This window comes from Pongo pygmaeus, chromosome 9 (assembly GCF_028885625.2).
Source record: "Pongo pygmaeus isolate AG05252 chromosome 9, NHGRI_mPonPyg2-v2.0_pri, whole genome shotgun sequence".
Classification (NCBI taxonomy): Eukaryota; Metazoa; Chordata; class Mammalia; order Primates; family Hominidae; genus Pongo; species Pongo pygmaeus.
In genome coordinates, this window is record NC_072382.2 from 79,489,371 (window position 1) to 79,516,929 (window position 27,559).

General features: G+C 38.8%; 1 protein-coding gene and 1 long non-coding RNA gene across 6 annotated transcripts in view; one reads left to right on the forward strand and one right to left on the reverse strand.

Annotated features, from left to right (window-relative positions):
* The window catches only part of NARS2 (asparaginyl-tRNA synthetase 2, mitochondrial), a 144,220-nt gene that overhangs the window by 96,357 nt on the left and 20,304 nt on the right, over positions 1 to 27,559 (reverse strand). The window contains exon 1 of one of the 5 annotated variants that reach the window (XM_063672121.1): positions 8,844 to 8,862. The exons of the other annotated variants lie outside the window; for them this stretch is intronic. Coding sequence (XP_063528191.1) covers positions 8,844 to 8,846 — 3 coding nt within the window. The 5' untranslated portion in view covers positions 8,847 to 8,862. Of the gene's footprint in view, positions 1 to 8,843; positions 8,863 to 27,559 lie in introns of those variants that run through there. 5 annotated transcript variants of the gene reach the window in all.
* On the forward strand, positions 1,658 to 26,715 carry LOC129007950 (uncharacterized). Its single transcript, XR_008492425.2, has 4 exons — positions 1,658 to 1,804; positions 14,620 to 14,751; positions 23,338 to 23,492; positions 26,418 to 26,715. It is a non-coding gene; the product is annotated as an uncharacterized LOC129007950 (long non-coding RNA).

Genomic DNA, 27,559 nt, shown 5'->3' on the forward strand with positions numbered 1-27,559 from the left:
CCATTCCTAGGTATATACCAAAAAGAATTAAAATGAGGTATATAAACAAACACTTGTACACAACTGTTCAAAATAGCACCATTCACAACAGCCAAAAGGTAAAACCACCTAAATATCCATCAATGGAAAAATGAATAAACAAAATATGATATATACATAGAATGGAATATCATTCAGCCATAAGGAATGTATATACCTATATATTAAAATTATATGTCTTAGCATGTACTTATATATGTTAAAACATAGATGAACAATGAAAACATGCTAAGTGAAAGAAGATAGACTTAAAAGGCTATGTATGATTACATTTATATGAAATATACAGAATAGGTAAATCCATAGAGACAGATGGATGAGAGTCATGGTTTGTGTGGAAGGCAAAATGGGATGTAACTACTAAATGGGCACAGGGTTTTCTTCTGGGGTGGTAAAATTGTTTGGAACTTAACAGAGGTGTCAGTTGTAAAATACTCTGAATGTACTAAATGCCACTGAAATGTACCTTTTAAAATGGTTAATTTTATGACATAAATTTCACCTCAATTCTTGAAAGTAATTATTGAATCTTAGTAGGTTCAAAAACTACCAACCTAAGATTGCAAATTTAAGATTTAGGATTGTAATCTTAAATTTGTAATCTTACGTACTTATGGTAGTGATAAAGAAACAATACAATATATGAATTAAACACCCAACTTTGTGACTTTATCAGTGGGGAAGGATTTCTTTAACAAAAGCTCCAAATTGCCAACGATAAAAGGAAAAACTGATGAATTTATATATGTTAAAATTAAGAAGTTCTATTTAATAAAGGAAGATATAGGCAAAGTTAACAGACAAATGACAGATTATGAATAAAATATTTGCAACATCTAAAACTGCCAAGTGATTAATGGACAGAATATATAAGGACCTCCTGCCAAGAAAACAAAAAAAGAGAAAATAATCTGCTCCCCAAATGAGAAAGAAGATATACAGAAATGAAGACTCAAATGGCTAATGTGAAAATAATTTAAATGAAAGCTGCTGAAACTTTAAATTACTCTGAGTCTTTAAAATGTGATTGATTGTAAGACCTAGGTCATACAGGCAAGTCACTGCAACTTGTTTCTTCCTATTATAGATTAACCTTCTTTCTTATTTTTCTTGCCCTGTAAAACGTTGTGAAAGATTAAATGGTGCCCCTTACCTCTTAGTTACTAATTCTTTGTTACAGATTAACATCCTTCCTTTTTCATGTACCCAGCTCAGACCAGATGGCGAAAGGCCCCATGACTACCAAATTGATAGACGTGCAATTTTAAATATATCTTTCCTGAAAAAGAATAAGCTGTAACCAATCAAACTGCTGTAACTCGTAAATCAGCACTGTATTAAAAATGTGGTAATACTCCTAAACTTCTTTGCTTCTACTTATGTAAGTGAAGCCTCAGCTTCTCCACTTCGCAGCACTGACCCAATTACTCTGGAGTCTTGTTTTTTCTGGGTGGCCAGTCTCAAATTTTGCACCTGAACAAACTCTTTTAAAATTGGATTCCGGGCCTCTTGATTATTTCAGGGTGACATTTTGGTGAACCAGATGGGACCCAAATTAGGCCTTCATTGACTCCTGCTGTTTTGCCAACAGCTGGAGCTGCGGCACCAGCATGGACCGTTTGCATCCAACTGACCTCGCTGAAGACTGCAGAAGCCCTTGGTCAGACTACTCTCAGGGTTGAATCTCCCTGGCTTGACTGAGATTCAGACTTTATGGAACCTGATTCAACAACCGATGAGACTGGAATTGAAGTACTACTTTAAGGTAGGCATTTAGTTTGTTATTCTCTTATTCCATTATTTGTGTATATTTGTGATTTTTTCACTTTTCTCTGAGATTAAAGTCTTGCTTGTCTTATTCACTAGAGTTTGTAACCTTTTCTCTCATTTGAAATTTTATTATGGAGAAAGCAGTCTCTCTTTGAAAAGAGGAAGTGAATGTCTACAGCTTAGACAAATTTTCTTAAACTGGCCAGATCTAAAGTTCCATTCAATTTGGCACATTTAAAATTTCCTTTGGAGTGACCAAAGTTTATAAAAGACCTTATGAGCACAAGAAAAGTCCCAAAGACAAGGGGAACTGCACCTCCTGGTTGAAAGGCACCTTAGGCAACCAAGGAGTCTCCCAGGAGTGTCTGAGCATATCACTCATAACATGTAACAGTCCCACAGGATTTGGATAAATACATACTGACATGTATCCACCACTACAGTATCATACAGAATAGTTTCACTGCCCTAAAAATATGTGCTCCACCTAGTTATCCCTCCCTTTCCCCTAACCCCTGGCAACCACTGATCTTTTTACTTTCTCCATAGTTTTGTCTTTTCCAGAATGTCACACAGTTTAAATCATACAATATGTAGCCTTTTCAGATTGGTCTCTTTGACTTAGTAATATGCATTTAAAGTTTCTCCAGGTCTTTTCATATCTTGATAGCTCATTTCTTTTCAGTGCTGAATAATATTTTATTGTCTGGATGTAACAGATAACAGTTTATTTCTCCATTTACCTACTAAAAGGCATCTTGGTTGCTTCCAAGTTTTGGCAATTATGAATAAAGCTGCTTTATAAACATCCATGTGCACGTTTTTGTGTGGATATAAGTTTTCCACTCCTTTGGGTAAATACCAAGGAGCAGAACTGTTGGTTCTTATGGTTGGAGTATATCTAGTTTTGCAAGAAACTGCCAAACTGTACTGCAAAGTGGCTGTTAAATCTGCTGCTCCACATCCTTGTCAGTATTTGGTGTTGTCAGTGTTGTGGATTTTGGCCGCTCAGTAGGTGTGTAGTGGTACTGACTGGCTTTTTAGTGTGCTTTGTGCATCATTTTCTATGGATCACATGGTTCATACACTACTACCTTCAGCCATTACACTGAGTAGCCGTTATTTTTTTTAGGAATCTATGAGCCAGAATTTCTTGGAATGCTGGTACACCTAAAAAGTAAGAAACATGGGGAAAGTTCTGTAAGTTCCTTTAGGCTGCTGACTGACTGATAATGAGTGAATAAATCAGAACTTTGTCAGTGTAACCTCCTCCAGATATATTCACAAATTCTCAAACCTCTTAAGATCAAAGATTCATACTAAATACCTTTTGTTTCACAGTGTTAACTCATCAAATTAAGAAATATTGGGGCTCCTAAGGGACACGGTCTCTCTTATTACTGGATCCTGCATCTAGCCTATTACCTGGGAATAGCAGTTACTCTGTAAATATTTGTTCAATTGAAAAATGAACCGAAATAGGACCTGGAAATATGGGAGATACCTAAATCTGAGCTAGGATACAAATTTCTCAACGGAAAGAGCATGGAAAAAAATCTCCATTCATGTTAATCCCAAGGAATACGGCAATAAAAGAAATGTTTGAATAACCAAACGTTAAAACATAGTATAAAGCCACTAAATTAATATAGTATATTAGTGGTACACAAGTAAACCCGTGGGATATAACTGAAAGTCTAAACACAGACCTTCACATATAAAAGTATTATATCAAATCAGTGAGGCAAAGCTGAACTTTTTAATAAGCAGAACCAGTTAGCTGGGTAGCCATATAACTGTATCAACCAAAAATAAACTGCAGAATTTTTCTGTACATTGTGGCAGATAGTGTGATGTGAATATATGGGTGTTTTCCCCCACCAAGGAATCTCTGCATAGTAATGCTGTGGTAATTTCTGTTGTTTCCAGCACCTAAGTCGTCACTTCCGATTCTTGAAATAATGGCACATAAATTCATCTACTTTGATCCCATCTTCAATATATTTCTTTCAAATCCTTGAGAGAAATGGTACAATATAAAAGAATATAAAAAGCATTTCTTAAAGTACTGCACATTGAGATAAAATCTCAAAATCAGAATTCTTATTCATTATAAAAAATATTTCTGAACATAAACCAGCAAAAATACTTTATCTCATTGTCTCACACTTCTTATTTATTTTTGTCATTATGGTGTTTTGATATTGCAACAAAGATTTTAATTTTTCCTTTATTTTTATTTATTTTATCTTGTTTTCTTTTAAGATACAGCAGAAATATAATATTCAGAGATCCAGAAAGTTCTTTTTTTTTTTTTTTGTGAGACAGTTTCACTCTTATTGCCGAGGCTGGAGTGCAATGGCACAATCTCAGCTCACCCACAACCTCTGCCCCCGCCCCTCAGGTTCAAGTTTCTCCATGTTGGTCAGGCTGGTCTCGAACTCCTGACCTCAGGTGATCCTCCCACCTCAGCCTCTCAAAGTGCTGGGATTACAGGAGTGAGCCACCGAGCCCAGCAAGTTCATTTTTAACTTGGTTACTTTGCATCTTAGAACCCATTTTCCCTTAAAGAAATACATACAATAACTATATTCACAGAGCAGCCACAGTACTCTATATGATGAATAATACAGATAAAATACAGTCATGTACTACATACTGACACTTTGTTCAACAATGGACTGTAGATATGATGCATCCATAAGATTATAATAGAGCTGAAAAATTCCTATTTCCTAGTGATATCACAGAGCACGGCATTACTCACGTATTTGTGGTGATGCTGTTGTAAACAAACCTACTGCACTTCCAAGCATATAACGATAATAAACAACTATGTTACTGATTTACATATTTATTATACTCTACTTTTTATTATTACTTTAAAGTGTACTCCTTCTACTTATTAAAAAAAGAAGTTAACTGTAAAACAAGCTCAGGCAAGTCTTTCAGGAGGTATTCAAGAAGGCATTGTCATCATAGGAGATGACAGCTCCATGTGTGTTACTGCCCCTGAAGACCTCTCAGTAGGACAAGATACAGAGGTGGAAGACAGCGATTCCACCTCTGTATTAATGATGCTGCCCCCGTATAGGCCTAGGCTAATGTATTTTTGTGTCTTAGTTTTTAACAAAAATGTATAAACAGTAAAAAAGAAATCTCTAATAGAAAAAAGCTTATAGAATAATGAAAGAAAATATTTTTGTACTCATATAACGTGTTTTAAGTATTATGAAAGAGTAAAAATATTTTAAAAAATTAAGTTTATAAAGTAAAAAAGTTAAGAGTACGCTAAGATAATCTAGTATTAATAATTAATCTATTACTCAACACATTTTAAAAAATAAATTTAGTGTAGCTTAAGTACATAGGTTTGCAAAGTTTACAGTATTGTCCTAGGCCTTCCTACTCACTTATCATTCACTTACTGACTCATCCAAAGCAGCTTCCAGTCTTACAATGTCCATTCATGGTAAGTGCCCTATACAGGTGTACCATTAAAAGAAAAAAATCTTTTATACTGTATTTTTATCGTACCATTTCTATGTTACGTATGTTTAGATATACAAATACTTGCCATTTTATTACAGTTGCCTAGGGTATTCAGTACAGCAACATGCTGAATAGGTTTGTACCTGAAGAACAAGAGACTAGACCATACAGCCTAGGTGGTAGGCTATACCATCTCAGTTTGCCTAAGTACACTCTACGATGGTTGCACAATGATGAAATCACCTAAGGATGCATTTCTCAGAAGGTATCTCCATCGTTAAGCGACACATGACCATATATGGAGAGAGATGCAGAGAGAGGGTGTGTGTGTGTTAAGTCATGTTACAAAAAAATGTGCATGTGGATACAAATGAATGAATGAGTGCCTGGATTCATTTCTATCAATCTCGGCAAATGTGACCAACAGGGAGATAAAGTCCCCAGACAGAGTACAGGTAGTACCAGGAAGCTGAAGAGGTGGCTTGTATTCATGTAGGGTACAACTTGATCTTTACTCTAGCTTCTTTATTGCTAAGATGAGACTCAGAAACAGGATTTTAACAGTTTGAAAATGTGTCTAGAAGTTTCAGAATTAGATGATAAAACCAGTAATTTGAGGGGCCAGGTATGGTGGCTCACAACTGTAATCCCAGCACTTTGGAAGGCCAAGGTGGGAGAACTGCTTGAGTCCAGCAGTTTGAGACCAGCCCTGGGCAACATAGTGAGGGGTCCATGTCTAAAAATACAATTTAAAAATTAGCTGTGCGTGGTGGCACGTGCCTGTAGTCCCAGCTACTGAGGAGGCTGAGGAAGGAGGATTGCTTGAGCACAGAAGTTCAAGGTGGCAGCAAGCCATGATTGCACCACTGCACTGCAGCCTCGGCAACAGAGCAAGATCTTGTCCCTAATACGTATGTACGTACATATATACATACATGCAAACATACATACATGTTTGTCTGACTTAATTATCACATTATTCAAAACATTCCTTAAGTAGGCATAGTAGTCTCCCTTATCCACAGTTTTACTTTTCATGGTTACAGTCGCCTATAGTCAACTGCAGTTTGCAACTATTAAATGGAAAATTCCAGAAATAAAGAATTCTTAAGTTTTAAACTGCACTGTTGAGTAGCATGATGAAATCTCAGGCTGTCCCACTCCATCCTGCCCTGGACACCAATCATTCCTTTGTCTAGGGTATCCATGCTCTATATGCTACCAATCTTATAGTCACTTAGCAGCAGTCTTGGCTACCTGGTCCACTGATGTCACACTGCCTACGTTATTCACCTCACAGCAGTTTAGGACCACGGCACAATACACTTACCTCAAAAATCACTTATCCATGAGGGCTTCTTACTGCTAATAGTCCCCGCTCCACGCCTAGACTAGTAAAAATGACCCTTCTCTGCATTTCCATAATAATCTGTATATACACCTCATTCATTCATCTAAGCACTGTGCTAAACGAGAGAGAGCAATAAATAAGAGAACATAAGCTCTCAAAGAGCTTACATTCTAATGGGGAAAAAAGAAAATAACATGTAAACTAATAAAGAATCAAGATAATTACAAGCTGGGATAAATGAGTTGGGTACTGGGGTATGGGAAGGCCTCTTAAGCAGTAATAAGCAAGCAGAGACCTGAAAGATAAGAATGTATCTGCTATACTATAAACTGGGAAAAATACTCCAGGCACAAGGAACAGCCAGTAGAGAGATCAGTACGTGGGAAGGGGGTGTCATACCTTACGGGAGTGGAAGGCAGGTGACTGTAGCTTGAGGGACTCAAGAGTAAGACTGTTAAAAGATGAGGTTAGACAGGTAGGCAGAAATCAGATTATGGGTCCTTTATAGATCATGATAAGGAGTTTGAATTTTATTCTAAGATCACAGAGCAGCCACTGAAATGTAAGCATGGGGTTGTGGCATGATGAGTTAAAAAATTCTTCCAGTGTCTTAGTGGAGAACAGACAATAAAGGGATAAGAGTAGAAGTAGGGGCACCAATCAGAAGACGAGAAGAGTAGCTTGAATTAAACTGGTAACATTGGAAACAGAGAAATGGAGAGGTTGAGGATTTATGTTAAAGATGAGCCAACAAAGGACTGATAAATTAGATGTGAGGTTGGGGGAGACAGGTAGGGGAGTTATGAATTAAGTCTGACATCTAGATTTTTTTACTTAAGCAAATGAGTAGATGGTAACTTTCACTGAGATAAAAAAGAAGGGGAAGAGGCTTTGGAGGAAAAAATCAAGAGGTTTATTTAATACATACTATGTTTGAATGCATATTAGACATCAAAGGAGAAATGTCAAGTAGGCAGATGCTTCTACAAATCTGGAGCTCAGAAACAGAACCTGGAGATAAACAGTTTGGGATTGCAGATAAACAGTTTGGCAGTCAGTACGTAGATGGTATGGCACATAAAGCCTTGGAAGTGAATAAAATCACCAGGGGAGAGATTACAGATTAGTGCTTCTCATTGATGATGATAGTGTTCCCTAGAAAATACTTCAGGAATTTGTAGAAGCATTTAGTGGGCAGGAGTCAAACATGTCCTGCAATATATACAAAGTCCTGTGTAAGCAAGCCTTTTCCTGCAATCTCCCAAGTTCCCAATGCTCTGTTAAGGCATTCATATAGTCTATCAACAAAACCACGTGGATTTGAGCTATCTGAGAAACAAAGTCATTCCTTTTATCTATCTTCTATAGAGGGTCTTGGTAGAAGATTTTGTTTGGAAAACACTTTTGAACAAAAATGTTTGAAAATCAATATAAAGGATGATTAGTCCCTCTCATCCTAACAGTCCATGATAGACTAACCTTTCCCTGATCATATAAAACTTACATTAGTGCAATAAAACTTAACCTAGCCTTTCCCTATTATGCAAAACAAAAATTTTTGCTAGGTTATTCTGCCACTGGAAGACAGTAAATAGCAGAGCCAAGAAAGGGGAAACCAAGAACTACCAAAAAAATTTTTTTATTGTGTGTATCCCAGTGAATTTCTTATCACACGGATCTAAAATCCTCCCTGTTTCTTTGAGGATTTCCAAGAAAATATTAAACAAGTATTTTGAATTGCCCTCCAGTTATTTGTTCTCACAGCAGAACAAATTTAGCTGAGCAGTTTCACAATCTCAGGAGAATTAAATAGAAAAACCCACACAAGTCTGACTCTGTCTCCATGTAAAATATATAGCAAGGAGCGAGAGTAAACAGCAGTAAGCTGAACAGTGGAAAGGAATATAATCAACAATGGAAAACTTATTTGACCTCCACCATCACTGAAGCACCCAATCTATTTTTATCTCCTTTTACTTTTTCCATTTTCTACTTTGTACCCTACCCCCCACCTTTTACCCAGTTCTATTTACTCATAATCCCAGAGACAAAAAGTTGGGAAGAGAATACATAAAGATGAAGCATGGTTCAGAAATTTAAAAGGTTTAAAATCATAATGGCATGCTATTGTCCTGTTTACCTCAATCTGCAATTTCCTTTGAAGATCATGAAGAAAAGGGAGAGTACTCACCATCTGTAAGCTCCATATAACCACTGAATATCCTATTTTCTTTCTTGATCCCAATTAAGAGATTAGAGGGAGGCTATGCCTTTCACGATACAGAGAGTAAAGAATAAAGAAAGCTAAGTTAGATAAAATTTTAATTTTTTCACGCCTATAATCCCAGCACTTTGGGAGGCCAAGGTAGGCGCATCACCTGAGGTCAGGAGTTCGAGACCAGCCTGGTCAACATGGTGAAACCCCATCTCTACTAAAAATACAAAAATTAGCCAGGCGTGGTGGTGCACACCTGTATTCCCAGCTACTTGGGAGGCTGAGTCATGACACTCGCTTGACTCTAGGAGGCAGAGGTTGTTGTAAGCTGAGACTGCACTATTGTACTCCAGCCTGAGTGACAAGAGTGAAACTCCATCTCAAAAAAAAAAAAAATTTTTAATTCAACTTCCCTCTTGTAAAAGATGCTAAAGCTTAAAAATGTTAAATGTCAAATGTTAGAATAAATGTTATATACAACTACTTTTTGGTAAGATCAGTTGTAGAATCCAGGTTTCTCAGCTTCTAGTACAATCACCTTTCCAATAAGTCTTGTCACTTTTCTTTTTTTTTTTTTTGGAGATAAGGTCTTGCTATGTTGCCCAGGCTGGTCTTGAACTCCTGGGCTCAAGTGATCCTCTCACCTCTGCCTTCCGATGGGACTACAGGCATATACCACTGTGCCCAGCTCTCCCATTTTTTTATCCTGTAGTGTTGAAATAAAGCTTTGGATTAAAATGCTTTTAATATTAGTCTCTCCCAAGTATGAAATGCTGATCATATAACATAAAACAAGCCAGGTGTAGTGGAGGCTGCCTGTAATTCCAGCTACTCGGGAGGCTGAAGCAGGAGGATCACTTGAGTCCAGGAGTTTGAGGTCAATGAGTTATGATCATACCACTGCACTCCAGCCTAGGTGACAGAGTAAGACTCTGCCTCTAAAATCAATCAACCAACCAACCAATCAATCATAGGAACTAAATCTGTCATACAGTCTCCAAAGATTTGTGGGTTGGTAGTTTCATGATCCCTATCAAGCTGTATCTCAAATGCAGTTGCTATCATTGCTGCAGAAATTGTTCTGCATGCCATTAGACTGCATCTCATACGTAAAAACTAAAGCCAAGGGAAACAGGCTCAATAAACTGCATTCTATTTTGCCGGTTATGTTAGTTTTGGGATTTTCCTATTAACAAGCCATATATGTAGGTCTTCCACTAATCTAAAAATTTCCAATAAGTCCAGTTTATGTTTCCATACTTTCCACTTGCTACAAATGTGTATCTTGGTGTACACAGAACTGCTAGTATAAAAATAATCTTTCTTAAAATAAGGGTTCATTTACATTCCAGAACACCCACTAACTAGAACACCCACTCGGCCCTGAGAAAAGTTTCATTTTAGCAACTATTTGATCATCAGGAAAGGAAGTTATTAAGTCAGACTGTTTGTAAACAGTCTGTTTTCCTGCTGAGCAGTCTGAGAAAGAAAGAATCAAGAAAAGACGCGTGGAGTCTAATATTAGAGGGTAAGGTTGAGGCAAAATAGAAAGTGAATATACAATGCTGCCTTATTTTTCTTTTACAGGAGATAAACACAAATGCAAAATTGCAAAACAGCAAACTTATTCCTAAATGTAAAGGGGTCAGTGAAAAATGAACCAAACTTTTTTTCACTATTGCTTGAAAAATATTAATTTTGGCTTATTCATTGTCAGATTGGGGCTTTAAAGATGAATATGATAAGATATGATCCTAGTCCGTTAACTAGGACTTCTGTGAGAAGGGATACCTATGCTCCAGAGTTAAGTCTCCAAACCACGTATCCACACAAAGGACTTGACTACCACTAAACACAGCAGGTACTCAATAAATTCTTATAAATCCCAGCCGAAGGGCGGGGTGGAGGTAGGAGGATTGCTTGAGACCAGGAGTTCAAGACCAGCCTGAGCAACATAGTGAGACCCTGACTCTACTTTAAAAATTGGCTGGGTGTGGTGGTGCACACCTGTAGTTTTAGTAACTCTAGAGGCTGGAGTGGGTGGATAACTTGAGCTCAGGAGGTCAAGGCTGCAGACAGCCATGATCGCTGGCTCATCACTGCACTCCAAACAGGGCGACAGAGCAAGACCTTGGGTCAAAACAAACCCCCCCAACAAAATATACTTTCTTGCAGTTGCTGCAAGGAGGAAGTAAGTTATTGATAACTGGAACAGAAGGGCTTGGTTGCCCTTTACCTCTGGCTGTGGTAATCAAGACTAAGTTAGCCAAGTATGGTGGTCGGTACCTGTAACCCCAGCTACTTGGGAGGCTGAGGCACGAGAACTGCTTGAACCCGGGAGGCAGAGGTTGCAGTGGGCTGAGATGGTGCCACTGCACTCTAGCCTGGGCAACAGAGCAAAACTACGTGTCAAAAAAAAAAAAAAAAAAAAAAAAGAATAAGCCATTATAAAGCATACTCATATAAAAGTCACGATTTTGATGCTATCCAAAGATTATCCAAAAGGGATTCACATCATTTTTTGAGATCAAAGTATCTCTTGAAGTCAACAATGCCATGGAATGCTTCCTTCAAAGATGGCATGCATAAAATAAATGTCTAATTTCCAACAAAAACCAATTTCCCCAAATAATTAGATAGTATTGGCCCTAAAGAGTATAAACTCAAAAAGCTTTCCAGTGTTTATGAAGCTGACATTTTCTTTTCATTTATGATTACTTAATTGAATTCTAATGTCCAAACCAGCAACATGAAAGTTCATGTTTTTAAAAAAGAGGAAACTCTACTTTTCTACTTTTAATTAGCAATGGAAATAACCATTTGTAGATAAAAAATAATTCTCTCTATATTAAAAGTTCAAAAGTCTAGCAGAAGTGAACTATTCAACATAATCACTTCTGGGAAAATACACAGCAGGAACAGATATAACAAAAACAAAAAAAATGTACCCTGGTACCAAGATCCAAGATGCGTAAGTTACTTTCTAAATATATTCAGAATCCGGCCAGGCAGAGAGGCTCATGGCTGTAATCCCAGCACTCTGGGAGGCCAAGGTGGGCAGATCACGAGGTCAACAGATCGAGACCATCCTGGCCGACATGGTGAAACCCCATCTCTACTAAAAATACAAAAATTAGCTGGGCGTGGTGGCACGCACCTGTAGTCCCAGCTACTCGGGAGGCTGAGGCAGGAGAATCGCTTGAACCCGGGAGGTGGAGCCAAGATTGTGCCACTGCACTCCAGCCTGGCAACAGAGTAAGACTCTGTCTCAAAAACAAACAAACAAACAAACAAACAAAAAACTCTCTCTCTCTCTCTCCAGAATCCAACCACATTTCAGGATGTACAATTTCAACTCCTGTGTAAATCACTATCTGTCCACCTAAAATACAGCATTAGACTTTTAACTGGTTTCTCTTCTTCTGTACCTCTCCCTGATTTAATCTCCATATAGCGGCCAGAATGATCTCATTAAAATATAAGTGATTTGTTACTCCTTTGCTTATAACTCTCCAAAGACTCACAGCCAACATTCTTATAATGGCCTAAAAAGTCCTTTTAGAGGGAATGTTTCTGGTTGTCATAACTGGGGAGAGCTACTGAAATTTAGTGGGTACTACCCCAAGTTTCAAATATGCCATGGAACGTTCATGTTAGTGCATTAGGTAAATTGTATTATTTTAATATGCTCTGAATTTTCCAGAATGCATCTTCCATGTAAATCAAGGGAAAGCTAATACTTTGATGCGGAACTCTTATCAAGAATGAGTTACTGGCTGAGCGCAGTAGCTCATGCCTGTGATCCCAGCACTTGGGAGGCTGAAGCAGGCAGATCACCTGAGGTCAGGAGATCGAGACCATCCTGGCTAACACGGTGAAACCCCATCTCTACTAAAAATACAAAAAATTAGCCAGGCACGGTGGTGGGTGCCTGTAGTCCCAGCTACTCGGGAGGCTGAGGCAGGAGAATGGCAAGAACCTGGGAGGCAGAGTTTGCAGTAAGCCAAGATCGCGCCACTGCACTCCAGCCTGGGCGATAGAGCAAGACTCTGTCTCAAAAAAAAAAAAAAAAGATACAGAAAATTAGCTGGGCGTGGTGGCGGGCGCCTGTAATCTCAGCTACTCAGGAGGCTGAGGCAGAAGAATTGCTTGAACCCGGGAGGCAGAGGTTGCAGTGAGGTGAGATCGCGCCACTGCACTCCAGTATTCTCATCACGAATAGCAAACTCTTCATGATATGTGAGTCACCAATATAACACACCTGTTTAAGTCCTAATTTATAGTGGTCAAAGTCAGCAGTTCTTTATATCTCTATATAAAGGCTACTTACATTCTTCTAGACCACAGTATTTACATAATAAAATACACTAATTATATTACTTTTCCTTTTTATATTAAGTTGGAAGCACTATATTTTTCAAATTAAGTGTATAAAAAGTTTATATCATCTATATTTCATTATACATATTATCTATATTTGGGAAAGAAGTTATTAAAATTCTTTTTTACAAAAGTGTTACACCTCATAAGATGAACATCACTAACATATATAATTTGCACCTACTCCCAACCTCTATGCCTAACCTCAGTTTCCACTAATCTTCCTCTCTTTCCTATGCTCGATCCATACCTGCCTTCATGATTGTTTCTTGAAAACCTGAGGCTGCTCCAGCCACAGAATCTTTGTACTTGCTGTTCCTTCTGACTGAAATGTTCTTTCCCAGGTATCAACATTACTTACTCCCATATGTCCGTCATGCTTTTCCCTTTTTTTTTTTTTTTTGAGACAGAGTCTTGCTCTGTCACCCAGACCGTACTGCAGTGGTGTGATCTCGGCTCACTGCAACCTCCGCCACCTGGATTTAAGCAATTCTTGTGCCTCAGCCTCCCAAATAGCTGGGATTGCAGTTGTGCATGCGCCACTGTGGCCAGCTAATTTTTGTATTTTTAGTACAGATGGGAGATGGGGTTCTGTCATATTGGCCAGGCTGGTCTCGAACTCCCAGCCTCAAGTGATATATATGCCTGCCTTGGCCTCCCAACGTGCTGGGATTACAGGTGTGAGCCACCACACCTGGTCCACTCATGCTTTTTGAACATCTTTTCAGTAAAGCTTTCCTTGACCATCCAATTTAAACTAGAATCTCTCTCTCCCTAACCTTTTTCCCAATTTACTTTTCTTCGCAATACAAATCACCATCTGTTCTGATTATCTATTGGTGAGTAACAAATCATCCTAAAATTTAGCGGCTTAAAATGATAATCTACTGCTATCTTTCACAATTCTATGGGTTGCCTGGCTTCAGCTGAGTGGTTCTTGTATGCAGTCTCTCACGTGGTTTCAGTCAAATGGCTGCTGGCACTGGAGTCATGTGAAGGCTAGACTCAGCTAGATATCCAAGATGACCTCCTTAATCACAAGTCTGGTGCCTTAGCTGGGATGGCTGAAACAGCTGAAGCATAGCCAGGCATCTCTGTCTTACCATGCAGCCTTCCCACACAAATAGTCTGAGGTCTCACAGTGGCGCAGTACCTCTTATACAGATGCTGGCTTCCCCTAGAGCCATTCCAAAAAACCAATGGCAAGGATATTTCATTTCCACCATGTCCTACTGATTACACAGAACCAGCCCACTCTTTAACTGTGGGTGAGGACAACAGAAAGATGTGGGTACTGGGAAGCACAGTGCACTAGGCAGCTATCTTTGGACAGTTACCACAATACTTAACATATTCTCTATTTTACTTTTAGATTTATTGTCTCCTCTTCTACAAGGATATACATTCAACAAGGAAAGAGATTCTGTGTTCACCACTTTTCCTCCAGCACACGTCATGCAGTCAATTAATATTAATTGATAAAAGGAATAAATTATTGCATTAGGTAAGTGATATACATCAATAATTCACTATATCTCCTTGCTTCTCACTATAGGTCACTCTGCCCCAATCTTACCAATTTGCCTTTCTGAAAGGTACCTGGTATGAATCTGGATAATTTTGGAAGTAGAAAATGACAAAGTTGGAACAAAAATCAAAGACGGAACTATAAACAAGGATCATACACATTGCTTTGTCCTGTGGACATCTCTGATCACTTCCGTACCTAGTTTTTCCTTGTCAGAAATCTCTCCTAGAGCACTTATAAAAAGTGAAGCACTACTTGATGCAACAATTCTGTATATTCTGTATAATTACCCTTAAAAAAGGTAAAAGCCAATTAAACATTTAATTATTCTGTCTACAATTTCACATGTTAGCTTTATCTTCTGGATAAACACTATACATTTCGTGGCTGGGTATGGTGGCTCATGCCTGTCATCTCAGCACTTCGGGAGGCTGTGGCGGGAGGACTGCTTGAGCCCAGGAATTAGAGAACAGCCTGGACAACATAGCAAGACCCTGTATCCATAAAAAATTTAAAAATTAGCCAGGTGTGGTGGTGCACACCCATAGTACTAGCTACCAGCTACCTGGGAGGCTAAAGTGGGAGGATCACTTGAGCTAAAAGAAAAAAAAAAAGAACTCAGAAACTGTACATTTCTTGAGAACCAGCTCATTTTAATTTAAAAAACAAATTTTCATTCAAAATTCTCAACACAGGACCCAATACTAACTTGTGCATACTAGCATGTAACAGGAAAAAAAAAAAGCCAATTAATTCTCCATCAGTAAAAGAATAGGTTAAATACACTGAAATACATGTATTGATACACTGCAACAGCACATACTTTTAAAAGAATGAGGCAGAAGCAGTAAGAGGTACTGATAAATGAACAAAATGAACAAAGCAGGTATAAGCCAGGCATGGTGGCTCATGCCTGTAATCCCAGCATTTTGTGAGGCTGAGGCAGGTGGATCACCTGAGGTCAGGAGTTTGAGATCAGCCAAAATGGTAAAACTCCGACTCTACTAAAAATACAAAAATTAGCTGGGTGTGGTAGCTAATAAACATGAAGATCATTATGTTATTTATGAACGTATGACTAGACTAGTCTTAAGGCTGAAAGTTCTACAAAACTAAAATAGCCGTTAGAAAATAATAATAAGTATTTAAGTGTTCCAGGTAGTGTGGAGGCCACAGGTCTTCCCTGAAAGGAACTTACCATCTACACAGGGAACCAAAACTGGTAAGTAAGAAACCATTGATGAACAACTGAATGTTAAAACAGGCTATAGTAGGCCAGGCACGGTGGTTCATGCCTGTAATTCCAGCATTTTGGGAGGCTGAGATTGGAGGATCGCTTGAGTCCAAGAGTTTGAGACCAGCCTGGGCAACATAATGACCTTGTCTCTACTAAAAATTAAATTAGCCAGGTGTGGTGGTGTGTGCCTGCAGTCCCAGCTACACAGGAGGCTGAGGTGGGAGGATTGCTTGAGCCCAGGAGTTTGAGGTTGCAGTGAGCGATGACAGTGCAAGTGCATGCACTCCAGCCTGGGTGACAGCAAAACTGTGACTCAAAAACAAAAAATAAAACCAGCTATAGCAACTGAATACAAGTTTAACAGGAGTTGGAACAAGGGAGGTATTGGTATTAGCTAGAAAAAAGTTGTTTTGAGAAGAGGTTTGACATGGGTTGGCCCACATACCATCTAAAAAAGTTTAGAAGAAAATAGGTAAGAGTAATCAAAAAGTGAAACCAGCACAACCAAAATGATGTGTGCCATAAACAACTTAGTCATAAAAATGTATAAGCACTAGAATTTCTGAGGTCTAGTAACTTTGTGTTACCATTTCTAGAACGCACAACAGTTTACAGAAGAGAAATGCTAGTGCTTATATCTGTTTTACCTATTTTGGATTAGCAACATGAAGTTTTCATATATGTCATTTCACTTAATCCTTACAACCTATAAGAATAGTGTTCTTCACATTTTACCAGAGAGGAAATTGAGGATCGTGGTGGTAAAAAGTAGCCAAGAGGTGACTAACCTGTTTTTCCTCTTCCCTTCTGACATGACAGTGTGGGGAGCTCCTCAGACCCATTCCTCAGTGAAATGCGTAAACGTTATTTAAAAAAAAATTTTTTTTTTAATCCAACCATTTAAAGTCTCTAGAAATCGTCTTAAGGGTATACAGCAAATGAAGAAACATCTATTCAAAAAAATCTACTAAAGCTCGGTGAGGACAAGGAGAGTCTGTAATGTCTGAAACAGAGCCCTCTTCCTCCTTTCCCCTCACAGCTTGGCATGACAGAAACTCTACCCCCCAATTACAGCCAAGATCACAGGGCTCTAGCCAGAGGGGCAGCATGCAGGCATTTCTCCCCCTTCTCACAGCTACCTGTAGCTGAGGCTAAGTTCTGGGCAAGTGTGGCTGAGAGGTGGAGCCTCCCTTCTTCAGGCCCAGCCCAACTTGGGGGATGGAGGCTCCACCTTGGGCATGGTGCTGCTGAGAACACTAGGGTCCTGACTGCTTTTGCCCCAGATCCTGGGGTGGGGGTTCCATGCCAGGAGAGACAAGCCAAGAAACCTGGGCTGCTGCCTCTTGCTCCACTGAACACTCAGCTCCTAAATCAGGAGGTCTTGTAGTGAGAATGACCCATTGTCCCTTCTGCCAGCACTGGAACCTGACTCCAACATTGACTGGGCAAAGAAGCAGGCCATAAAACAGAGCTCCAAATCTTTAACCAAAGGAACTGACTTCATTGCAACAAAGTATGTAAAAGTCCAAACTGAAGGGTGTTCTCCAGAATAGTGGTGGTTGTGATGAAAGGCAGATTGAAAGATTCACTGGTGATAAAGGCTAAACTGTAGATTTCCTAGTATGCTGGAAAGAAACAGAAACAGCTGGGAAGAGCCCTTTTGGGGTCAGAACAAACTCAAACGCTGCCCTTGAAAACTGTGTCCACAAAGGAGTATAAATTTGATTGGATCAGTTTGTGAAGCAATTTACGCTCCAGACGTTGTAAACAATAGCACAATCAGTCTGCAAGTAATGGAGCTTAAGAGGTGGGTGTGGTCAGGGGAAAAGACAGCCAAAGAAAGCTCTACCAAAACCAGTGCCATCCTTATCGTGGGCATACTCAAGGCTATTCCCCCTGAGTGGCAGCATCAGAGGCTTCACACTGGTAGGGGGTGGGAGGGAGGAGAGGGGCAAGACTTGTATCTAGAATATATAAAATACCTCCTACAGGCCCAAAACAAAAAGACAACCCAATTAAAAAATGGGCAAAAGACTTAAATAGGCATTTTTCCAAAGAAGAGAAATAAATGGTCAATATGTACATAAAAGATGTCCAACATCCTTAGTCGTGTTAAATAAGGCATTGTTTTGGGCTAAGCTACTGCACTAGGCGTAGTGCAGTAATGGAGTCACTCACACTAAAGTTCCATACCATCAAACTGAAACTGAGTTATCTGGCATTCCTAGAAATCAGGAGAGGGAGATGGCTGAATTTCTCAAGCAGGCCACTTTCAATCAGCATGATAACAAAGTTCCCTCCACCTTTAAACCTTCCAACAAAATGTAACCTGAAGTGACCTAATGTTAACCAATCAGTTACTTTCCTATTGTTCTGTTTCCCTGTTCCCATCTTGCGCCTTACAAGGAAAGTAACTTTAAAGTGACCAATACACTTCTTGTTCTTTGTTTATATTTCCTTCAGTCATTTTCTGTCTATAAAACCTCAGGTCAGCTCATCAGAATACATTCTATTTTACAGAATGAAGCGTTAGCCCATTCTAGAATTGTTAAATGAAGAAATTTCAATTTTAAAAAATTTGTTGTAATTTTGTCTTTTGATAGTCATTAGGGAAATGCAAATCAAAGCCACAATAATATGCCACTTTACACCCATTAGTATGATTATAATCAAAGAAACCGAAAATAACAAACATAGGCTAGGATGCAGGGAAAGGAGAAGCCTCAAAATGCCGCCGCCACTTCGAAAAATAGCTTGGCAGTTTTTTAAAATGTTGAACTTAAGGTTTACAACATGACCCAGAAATTCTACCCAAGAGAAATTAAATCATAAATTCATCCACACAAAAACTTTTCAAAAATGTTCATAGCAGCATTATTCATAGTGAAACAGGTTAAAGGTTATGTAGAAACAATACAAATGTCCATCAAGTGATAAATCAATAAACAAAACATGATACAGCCACAAAAGGGACCAGCTTGATATAAAAAGGAATGAAGTACTGATACATACAATACTTTATAAGTAAAAGAAGCCAAACACAAAAGACCATACATTGTACGATCCCATTTATATGAAAAGTTTCGGAAGAGGCAAATCCACAGAAAGCAGATTTGTGGTTACCTAGAGCTAAGGGTGGGAATGGCAAGGGGCTGCTACTGGGTACAGTTTATTTTTGGGGTGATAAAAATGTCCTCAAATTAGATCGTGGTGATTGGCTGTATAACCCTGAGAACATACTGAAAACCATGGAACTATATACAGTTGTGCATAGCCCGAGGCGGACATGTTCTGAGAAATGCATCACTAGGTAATTTCACTGTTGTGCGAACATCACGGAGTCTATTTACGCACAGATGGGGTATAGCCTACTACCCCCAGGCTACAAACCTGTATAACACGTTACTGATACTACTGAATACTTTGGCAACTGTAACACAATGGTAAGCGTGTGTGTATGTAAACGTATCTAAATATGGAATTGGTACAGTAAAAATACAGTATTATAATCTTATGGGATCACCATGGTATATGTGATCTGTCACTGACTGCAATGTTGCTATGTGGCACATGACTACACTTTCATATTTTATGGTATGTGAGATATGTTCCAATAAAATAGTTTTAAAAAATCCCTGCTCCAGGCCGGGCACGGTGGCTCATGCCTATAATCCCAGCACTCTGGGAGGCCAAGGCGGGCGGATCACCTGAGACCAGCCTGGCCAAGATGGTGAAATCCCGTCTCTACTAAAAATACAAAAATTAGCCGGGCGTGGTGGCAGGCGCCTGTAATCCCAGCTATTCGGGAGGCTGAGGCAGGAGAATTGCTTTAACCTGGGAGGTGGAGGTTGCAGTGAGCCGAGATTGCGCCACTGCACTCCAGCCTGGGGAACAAGAGTGAGACTTCGTCTCCAAAAAAAAACAAAAAAAACCCCACCAAAAACAACCCTGCTCCATCTCATTCCTAAAGCTATCCAACTTTATTTCCTATGATTCAACAATATGAACCTTCTCATGTATCTCTCCACCCAGAGTCTAATAAAAACCCCTACACTTCATTTTATTTTATATTTTAGGTTTGGGGATACATGTGAAGGTCTGTTACACAAACATGTGTCATGGGAGTTTGTTGTACATATTACATCACCCAGGTATTAAGCTCAGTACCCAACAGTTATCTTTTCTGCTCTTCTCCCTCCTTCCATCCTCCCCCCTCAGGAAGACACCAGTGTCTGTTGTTTCTTTCTCTGTGTTCATAAGTTCTTATCATTTAGCTCCCACTTACAAGTGAGAACATGCGGTATTTAGTTTTCTGTTCCTGCATTAATTTGCTAAGGATGACAGCCTCCAGTTCCATCCATGTTCCCTCAAGACATGATCTCATTCCTTTTTATGGCTGCGTAATATTCTATGGTGTATGTGTATCACATTTTCTTTATCCAGTCTGTCACTGATGGGCACTTAGGTTGACTCCGTATCTTTGCTATTGTGAACAGTGAGGCAATGAACATTCACGTGCATGTGTCTTTATGGTGTGAAAGGAAAATACATCTTGGGCCCCAAAATCACCAAGCTAAAGGGAAAAGTCAAGCCGGGAACTGCTTGGGCAAACTGCCTCTCATTCTATTCAAAGTCATCCCTCTGCTCACTGAGATAAATGCATATTTGATTGCCTCCTTTGGTGAGGCTAATCAGAAACTCAGTAAGAATGCAACCACTAGTCTCTTATCTACCTATGACCTGGAAGCCCCCTCCCCACTTCGAGTTCTCCCACCTTTCTGGATCGAACCAATGTTCATCTTACGTATATTGATTGATGTCTCATGTCTCCCTAAAATGTATAAAACCAAGCTGTGCTCGGACCACCTTGCGCACATGTTGTCAGGGCCTCCTGAGGTTGTGTCACAGGCACGCATCCTCAACTTTGGGAAAATCAACTTCCTAAATTGAATGAGACTTGTCAATTTTGGAGTTCACAATATTTGGGCTTCACAATGATAAAATGCTTTATATTCCTCCAGGTATATACCCAGTAATGGGGCTGCCAGGTCAAATGGTAGTTCTGCTTTTAGCTCTTTGAGAAATCACCATACTGCTTTCCACAATGGTTGAACTAATTTATACTCCCTCCAACAGCATATAAGGGTTTCCCTTTTCTCTGTAACCTGGCCAGCACTGTTATTTTTTTATTTTTTAATTATCGCCACTGACTGGTGTGAGATGGTATCTCACTGTGGTTTTGATTTGCATTTCTCTAATGATCAGTGATATTGAGCTTTTTTTCGCTTTTTGGCCTCAAGCATGTCTTCTAACAAGTGTCTGTTCATGTCCTTTGCACCCTCCTTTTTTTTTCTTTTTTGAGACAAAGTCTCGCTCTGTTACCCAGGCTAGAGTGCAGTGGCATGATCTCAGCTCACTGCAACCTGCACCTCCCGGGTTCAAGCGATTCTTCTGCTTCAGCCTCCTGAGTAGCTGGGATTACAGGCATGTGCCACCACGCCCGGCTAATGTTTGTATTTTTAGTAGAGAAAGCGTTTCACCGTGTTGGCCAGGCTGGTCTCGAACTCCTGACCTCAAGTGATCCATCCACCTCGGCCTCCCAAAGTGCTGGGATTATAGGCGTGAACCACCATGCCTAGCCATTTGCCCACTTTTTAATGGGGTCGTTTTTCTCTTCTAAGTAAGTTCCTTATAGATCCTGAATATTAGACCTTTGTCAGACGCATAATTTGCAAATATTTTCTTCCATTCTGTAGGTTGTCTGTTTATTCTGTTGACAGTTTCTTTTGCTGTGCAGAGCTCTTAAGTTTAATTAGATCCAATTTGTCAATTTTTGCTTTTAATTGCTTTTGATGTCTGTCATGAAATCTCTGCCAGGATGGTATTGCCTAGGTTGTCTTCCAGGGTTTTTAGTTTTGGGTTTTACATTTAAGCCTCTTTAATCCATCTTGAGTTGGTTTTTGTACATGATGTAAGGAAGAGGTCCAGCTTCAATCATCTGCATGTGGCTAGCCAGTTGTCCCAGCACCATTTATTAAATAGGGAGTCTTTTCCTCATTGCTTGTTTTTGTCAGCTTTGGGGAAGATCAGATTGTCATAGATGTGCGGCCTTATTTCTGGGCTCTTTATTTTGTTCCATTGGTCTATGTGCCTGTTTTTGTACCAGTACCACACTGTTTTGGGAGTGGAGCCGTGTTATACAGTTGGGTAACGTGATTCTTCCAGCTTTGTTCTTTTTGCTTAGGATTGCCTTGGCTATCTGGGTTCTTTTTTGGTCCCATATAAATGTTAAAATAATTTTTTCTAGTTCTGTGAGGAATGTTGTTGGTAGTTTGATATGAACAACATTGAATCCGTAATTTGCTTTGGGTAGTATAGCCACTTTAATGATACTGATTCTTCCTACCCATGAGCATGGGATATTTTTCCATTTGTTTGTATCTTTTCTGATTTCTTTGAGCAGTGTTTTATAATTCTCATGTAGAGCTCTTTCACCTCCCTGGTTAGCTGTATTCCTGGGGTGTGTGTGTGTGTGTGTGTGTGTGTGTGTGTGTGTGTGTGTGTGTGTGTGTGTGTGTGTGTGTGTGTGTGTGTGTGTGTGTGTGTGTGTGTGTGTGTCAACTGTGAATGGGACTGACTTTCTGCTTTGGCTCTCAGTTTGGTTGTTGTTGGTGTATAGGAATCGGGGTGATTTTTGTATACCGATTTTGTATCCTGCAACTTTGCTCAAGTTATTTATCAGCTGAAGGAGCTTTTGGGCCGAGGCTATGGGGTTCTCTAGATATAGAATCATGTTGTCCGTGAATGGACATAGTTTGACTTCCTCTCTTCCTATTTAGATGCCCTTTATTTATCTTGCCTGACTGCTGTGGCTAGGACTTCCAATACTATGTTGAAGAGAAGTGGTGAGGGCATCCTTGTCTTCTACTGATTTCCAAGGGGAATGCTTCCAGCTTTTGCCCATTTGGTATAATGTTGGCTGTGGGTTTGTCATAGACGGCTATTATTTACAGGTATGTTCCTTCAATATCTAGTTTATTGAGAGTTTTTAACGAGATGTTGAATTATATCAAAAGCCTTTTCTGCATCTACTGAGACAATCATGTGGTTTTTGTCTTTAGTTCTATTTATGTGATGAATCACTCTGATTGATTTTTGTATGCTGAAGCAATCTTGCATCCCAGCAATGAAGCCTACTTCATGGTGGATTAAATTTCTGATGTGCTGCTGGATTCAGTTTGCAAGTATTTTGTTGAGGATTTCTGCATCAATGTTCATCAAGGTTACTAGCCTGATATTTTCTTTTTTTGTTGGGTCTCTCCCAGGTTTTGGTATCAAGATGATGCTGGTCTCACAGAATGAGTTGAGAAGAAGTCCCCCCTCCATAATTTTTTGGAAGTTACTGTTGGAATGGCACCAGCTCTTCATTGTACATCTGGTAGAACTCAGCTATGAATCCATCAGGTCCTGGGCTTTTTTAGTTGGTAGGCTATTTATTACTTATTCAGTTTTAGAGTTTGTTATTGGTCTGTTCAGAGAATCAATGTTTTCCTGGCTCAGTCTTCAGAGGGTGTATGTTTCCAGCAATTTAGAGGTGTTCGTAGTAGTTTCTGATGGTTGTTTATGTCTGTGGGGTCATTCTCTTTGTCATTTCTAATTGTGTTTATTTGATCGTCTCTCTTCCTAATTAGTCTAGCTAGTGGCCTATCATCAATTTTTTCAAAAAACCAACTCCTGGATTTGCTGATATTTTGAATGTTTTTTTTGTGTCTCAGCTTCCTTCAGTTCAGCTCTGATTTTTGTTATTTCTCATCTTCTGCTAGCTTTGGGGTTGATCTGTTCTTGCTTCTCTAACTATTTCCGTTGTGAAGTTAGGTTGTTAATTTGAGAGCTTTCTAACTTTTTGATGTGGGCGTTTAGGGCTATGATTTTCCCTCTGAACACTGCCTTACTTGTGTCCCAGAGATTCTGGTACGTTGTATCTTTGTTCTCATTATTTTCAAAAAACTTTTTGATGTCTGTCTTAAATTCATTATTCACCCAAAGGTTATTCAGGATCATGTTGTTTAGTTTCCCTGTAATCATATGATTTTGAATGCTTTTGTTTTGACTTCTATTTTATTGTGCTGTGGTCTGAGAGTGTGTTTGGTATGCTTTCAGTTCTTTTACATTTGTTGAAGATTGTTTTATGTCCAATTATGTGGTTGGTTTTAGAGTAGGTGCCACGTGAAGACATGAAGAATGTATATTGTCTACGCCTCATTTTAATTATCTGATTCTTCTTACATTATTGCTCTTACCTGGAATATTCTCCCTAAGGTACAGTCAGGTCACATATTCATTTTGAAGGTTTTTCTGACCAAGTCAATACTCACTGACCAACCTCATTTTCTTCTAGATTCCATACCACTTATAACTGGTAACACTATATCCTCAAATGTATACATAAAGCAATTCCACCTTATTTCCCATCAACTTCTAGTTATACTGAAAACCATGGAACTGTATACAGTCGTGCATCGCCACCAAGCCAAAACTGAGATCTTTATATTACCTTCTGAGAAGTCAGAAGAGGAATAACAGCCACATCACCAAAGAGAACAATTTTAGCCAGCATAAGGAAGTCCCCTTTGCTTTAACCTTCACAAGAAAAATAACTTTGTAAAGATCAATTGCTTTTTGATTTTTGTTTCTGCTTTCCTCAGCCTTTTTCCATCTATAAAACTAGCCTCTTCTATTTTACAGAAAGAAGTGCTGCCTGATTCTTGAATGGCAAATGAAAGTCAATTAAGATCTTTAAACTAAATTTGTAGTAATTTTGTCTTTGACAGCCACAACCTACAATTCTTGCCTTAATCTCTTTTATCTCCTCAAAGACAAACTAATTCTTCCAAATTATAAAGACCAAACCTAATTTTGGGAACTCAGCCAGGGCCTTAGGACAAAGAGGAAAACGTGTACAAACAAGCAATTTTGTAGGATAAGTAACATCAAGAGTGAATGAAAAGCATGCTCCTTCCCTTATCAACTCCTGCCAACTTACTGGCTTGACAGGATAGAACCTCAACTACATCTTTATAGCATAGCATCTTGAACACAGATGGCACCAAATGTCCGTTAATAACAAACAAATGCCTTGAAGGAAACTTCTTACAATGTATTCAGTAGTCCCCAAACCTTAACAAATATCAAAGCAGGAAACGGAGATGAGGGAAAGGAAAAGTAAAATGATAGGGCATGCATTCACTTCTCAACAGAATATTAGAAGTGCACATTCTTACTGTGTTTTTTCAAGGTGACCTCTTAAAGCTGCCCTCTTATCTTTAAATGCAGTACTTAACGACACTTCATTTCTGTCAGAGAAAAAATGTGCACCATTACGAGAAGCAAGAATTTAAATATGAAAGCCCACCTCCTCCTAAAAGGGGTACCAAAATTCAAATTCTTATGCTTCTACAGGCAGCCAGGAGGAATTCAACACAATGAATCTTGGAAGTGAAGTATGTGAGGTGGGTTAAGGAGGAGCTCTGCTTTCAAAGGATAGAGGGTTGGCAGGGACAGAAGACAAGTCTTTGTAGTTGAACTTCTGAAAGCAACAAAGACAGTAGGTCAACACAGCATAAAAGCCAGATAGCGCAGATCAGCTGAAACCTGAGCTAGATCCTGACTGTAGGAGCCTAGGATCAATGAATTCAAGAGTTTCTCTTTCTGGTATTCTGCATGGGCAAATTCAATCCCACAAATTCCTTTCCCTGGCTCTGAAATAATATGAACATAGTACACTTCTCATTTGTTTAGCTTCAGAAATACATTTTTTTCCTCTTCCTCTTTATTCACACTTATCTGATAACTTGTCTTAGGTTATTTAGAGGTCAAGATATATATATATATATAAAAAATATGTATATATATCTTATATATATAAAATATGTATATATATCATATATATAAAATATGTATATATATCTTATATATATATCTTATATCTTATATATATACAATCACTCAGAGCTGCTTATGGGATTTCCCTGGTAGCAATGCAGTTATCTCCAAATGTATCTTTATTTACGCACATTAAAAACTTTTTTACTTTTTTCATTTGGGTCTCTTTAACAATTCCTTTTTATTTGTAAAGACTCCTTTAAATTATACCTTTTTTCCCAGCCATTTATTGAATATTCAGTGGTTTAGACTAAGGGATTTAGAAATGTATTTACAGTAATTCTTGGCTTCACTATGCAGAAAATTAAAGTGCAAAGAGAAAATAAACACCTAGAAGAGAATGTTTTCCAGAATCTATATATGGTTATTTTGTCACCTGCTGCCTTCTTTGAACTCATATACACAGATGCTAATACCCCCACTGTAAATGTTCAACAAGGCATTTTTATTCTGCTTTTTGCAGAATGCTAATCAACATCAAGAATTCTTCCAGTCATGTATAATGAAGACAGCATTTGATTATCATTCTGAATGACTTCAACATATCAGGACAACTTCTCCTAGAGACTACTTTGTTCAATAATATAAAGCACCACCACCATTATTAAGAGTCAAAAAGCACTGAACCGGAGAAAGCGGTTACATACAAATTTTGTCATTTGATAGAATCAACCAAATATATAAACAAGAATCCTGACATCTTAAAGATAAATCAGTAAACAAATAAAAGTACCACCAAAGTACCACTCATGATCATACCATTCTCTCTGTCCATTATTATACAACCAGCTAATGATTTTAAACAGCTATCAAACTGGTAAATGCAAGGCTTTCGACTGCCTCCAATAAGAAAAACTGATAACTTAAAAAATATCTGCAGTAAGGCCAGGCTGACAATGCCTGGCATACACTAGGAACTCAAAAAATGATTGCTAGACAAATGTAAGAGCCTTCATGGGATGAACAAAACATAAATCATTCTTATGAAAAAATGTATTTTTTAAAGACTTTGACAAAGAAAATGATATTCATAGGTATACTCTTCTATTTTTATTTATATTTTAAAATATGACTTACGTCCACAAATATTAACTGTGAATTGAATCTGCGTAAGAGAGAGCTTAAAATCCTCATTTACCTCTTCAAATTTCTCTAGTTCAGCAATTCATAGTAACTTAAGAAAAGTAAATAGAGTGCTAAATTAAAAATTCACTCCTGGCCAGGTGTGGTGGTTCACGCCTGTAATCCCAGCACTCTGGGAGGCCAAGGCAGGTGGATTACAAGATCCAGAGATCGAGACCATCCTGACTAACACAGAGAAACCCCGTCTCTACTAAAAATACAAAAATTAGCTGGGCCTGGTGGCGGGCACCTGTAGTCCCAGCTACTCGGGAGGCTGAGGCAAGAGAATCGCTTGAACCGTAGAGGCGGAGGTTGCAGTGAGCCAAGATCACGCCACTGCACTCCAGCCTGGCCACAGAGTGAGACTCCGTCTCAAAAAAAAAAAAAAAAAAAAAAAATTCATTCTTATCTGTCACAATGTAGTGCTGGCAGTACAGGAAATCAGACTGGTTTGAATTGTCTATGTAAGTTTTTCAAGGATTT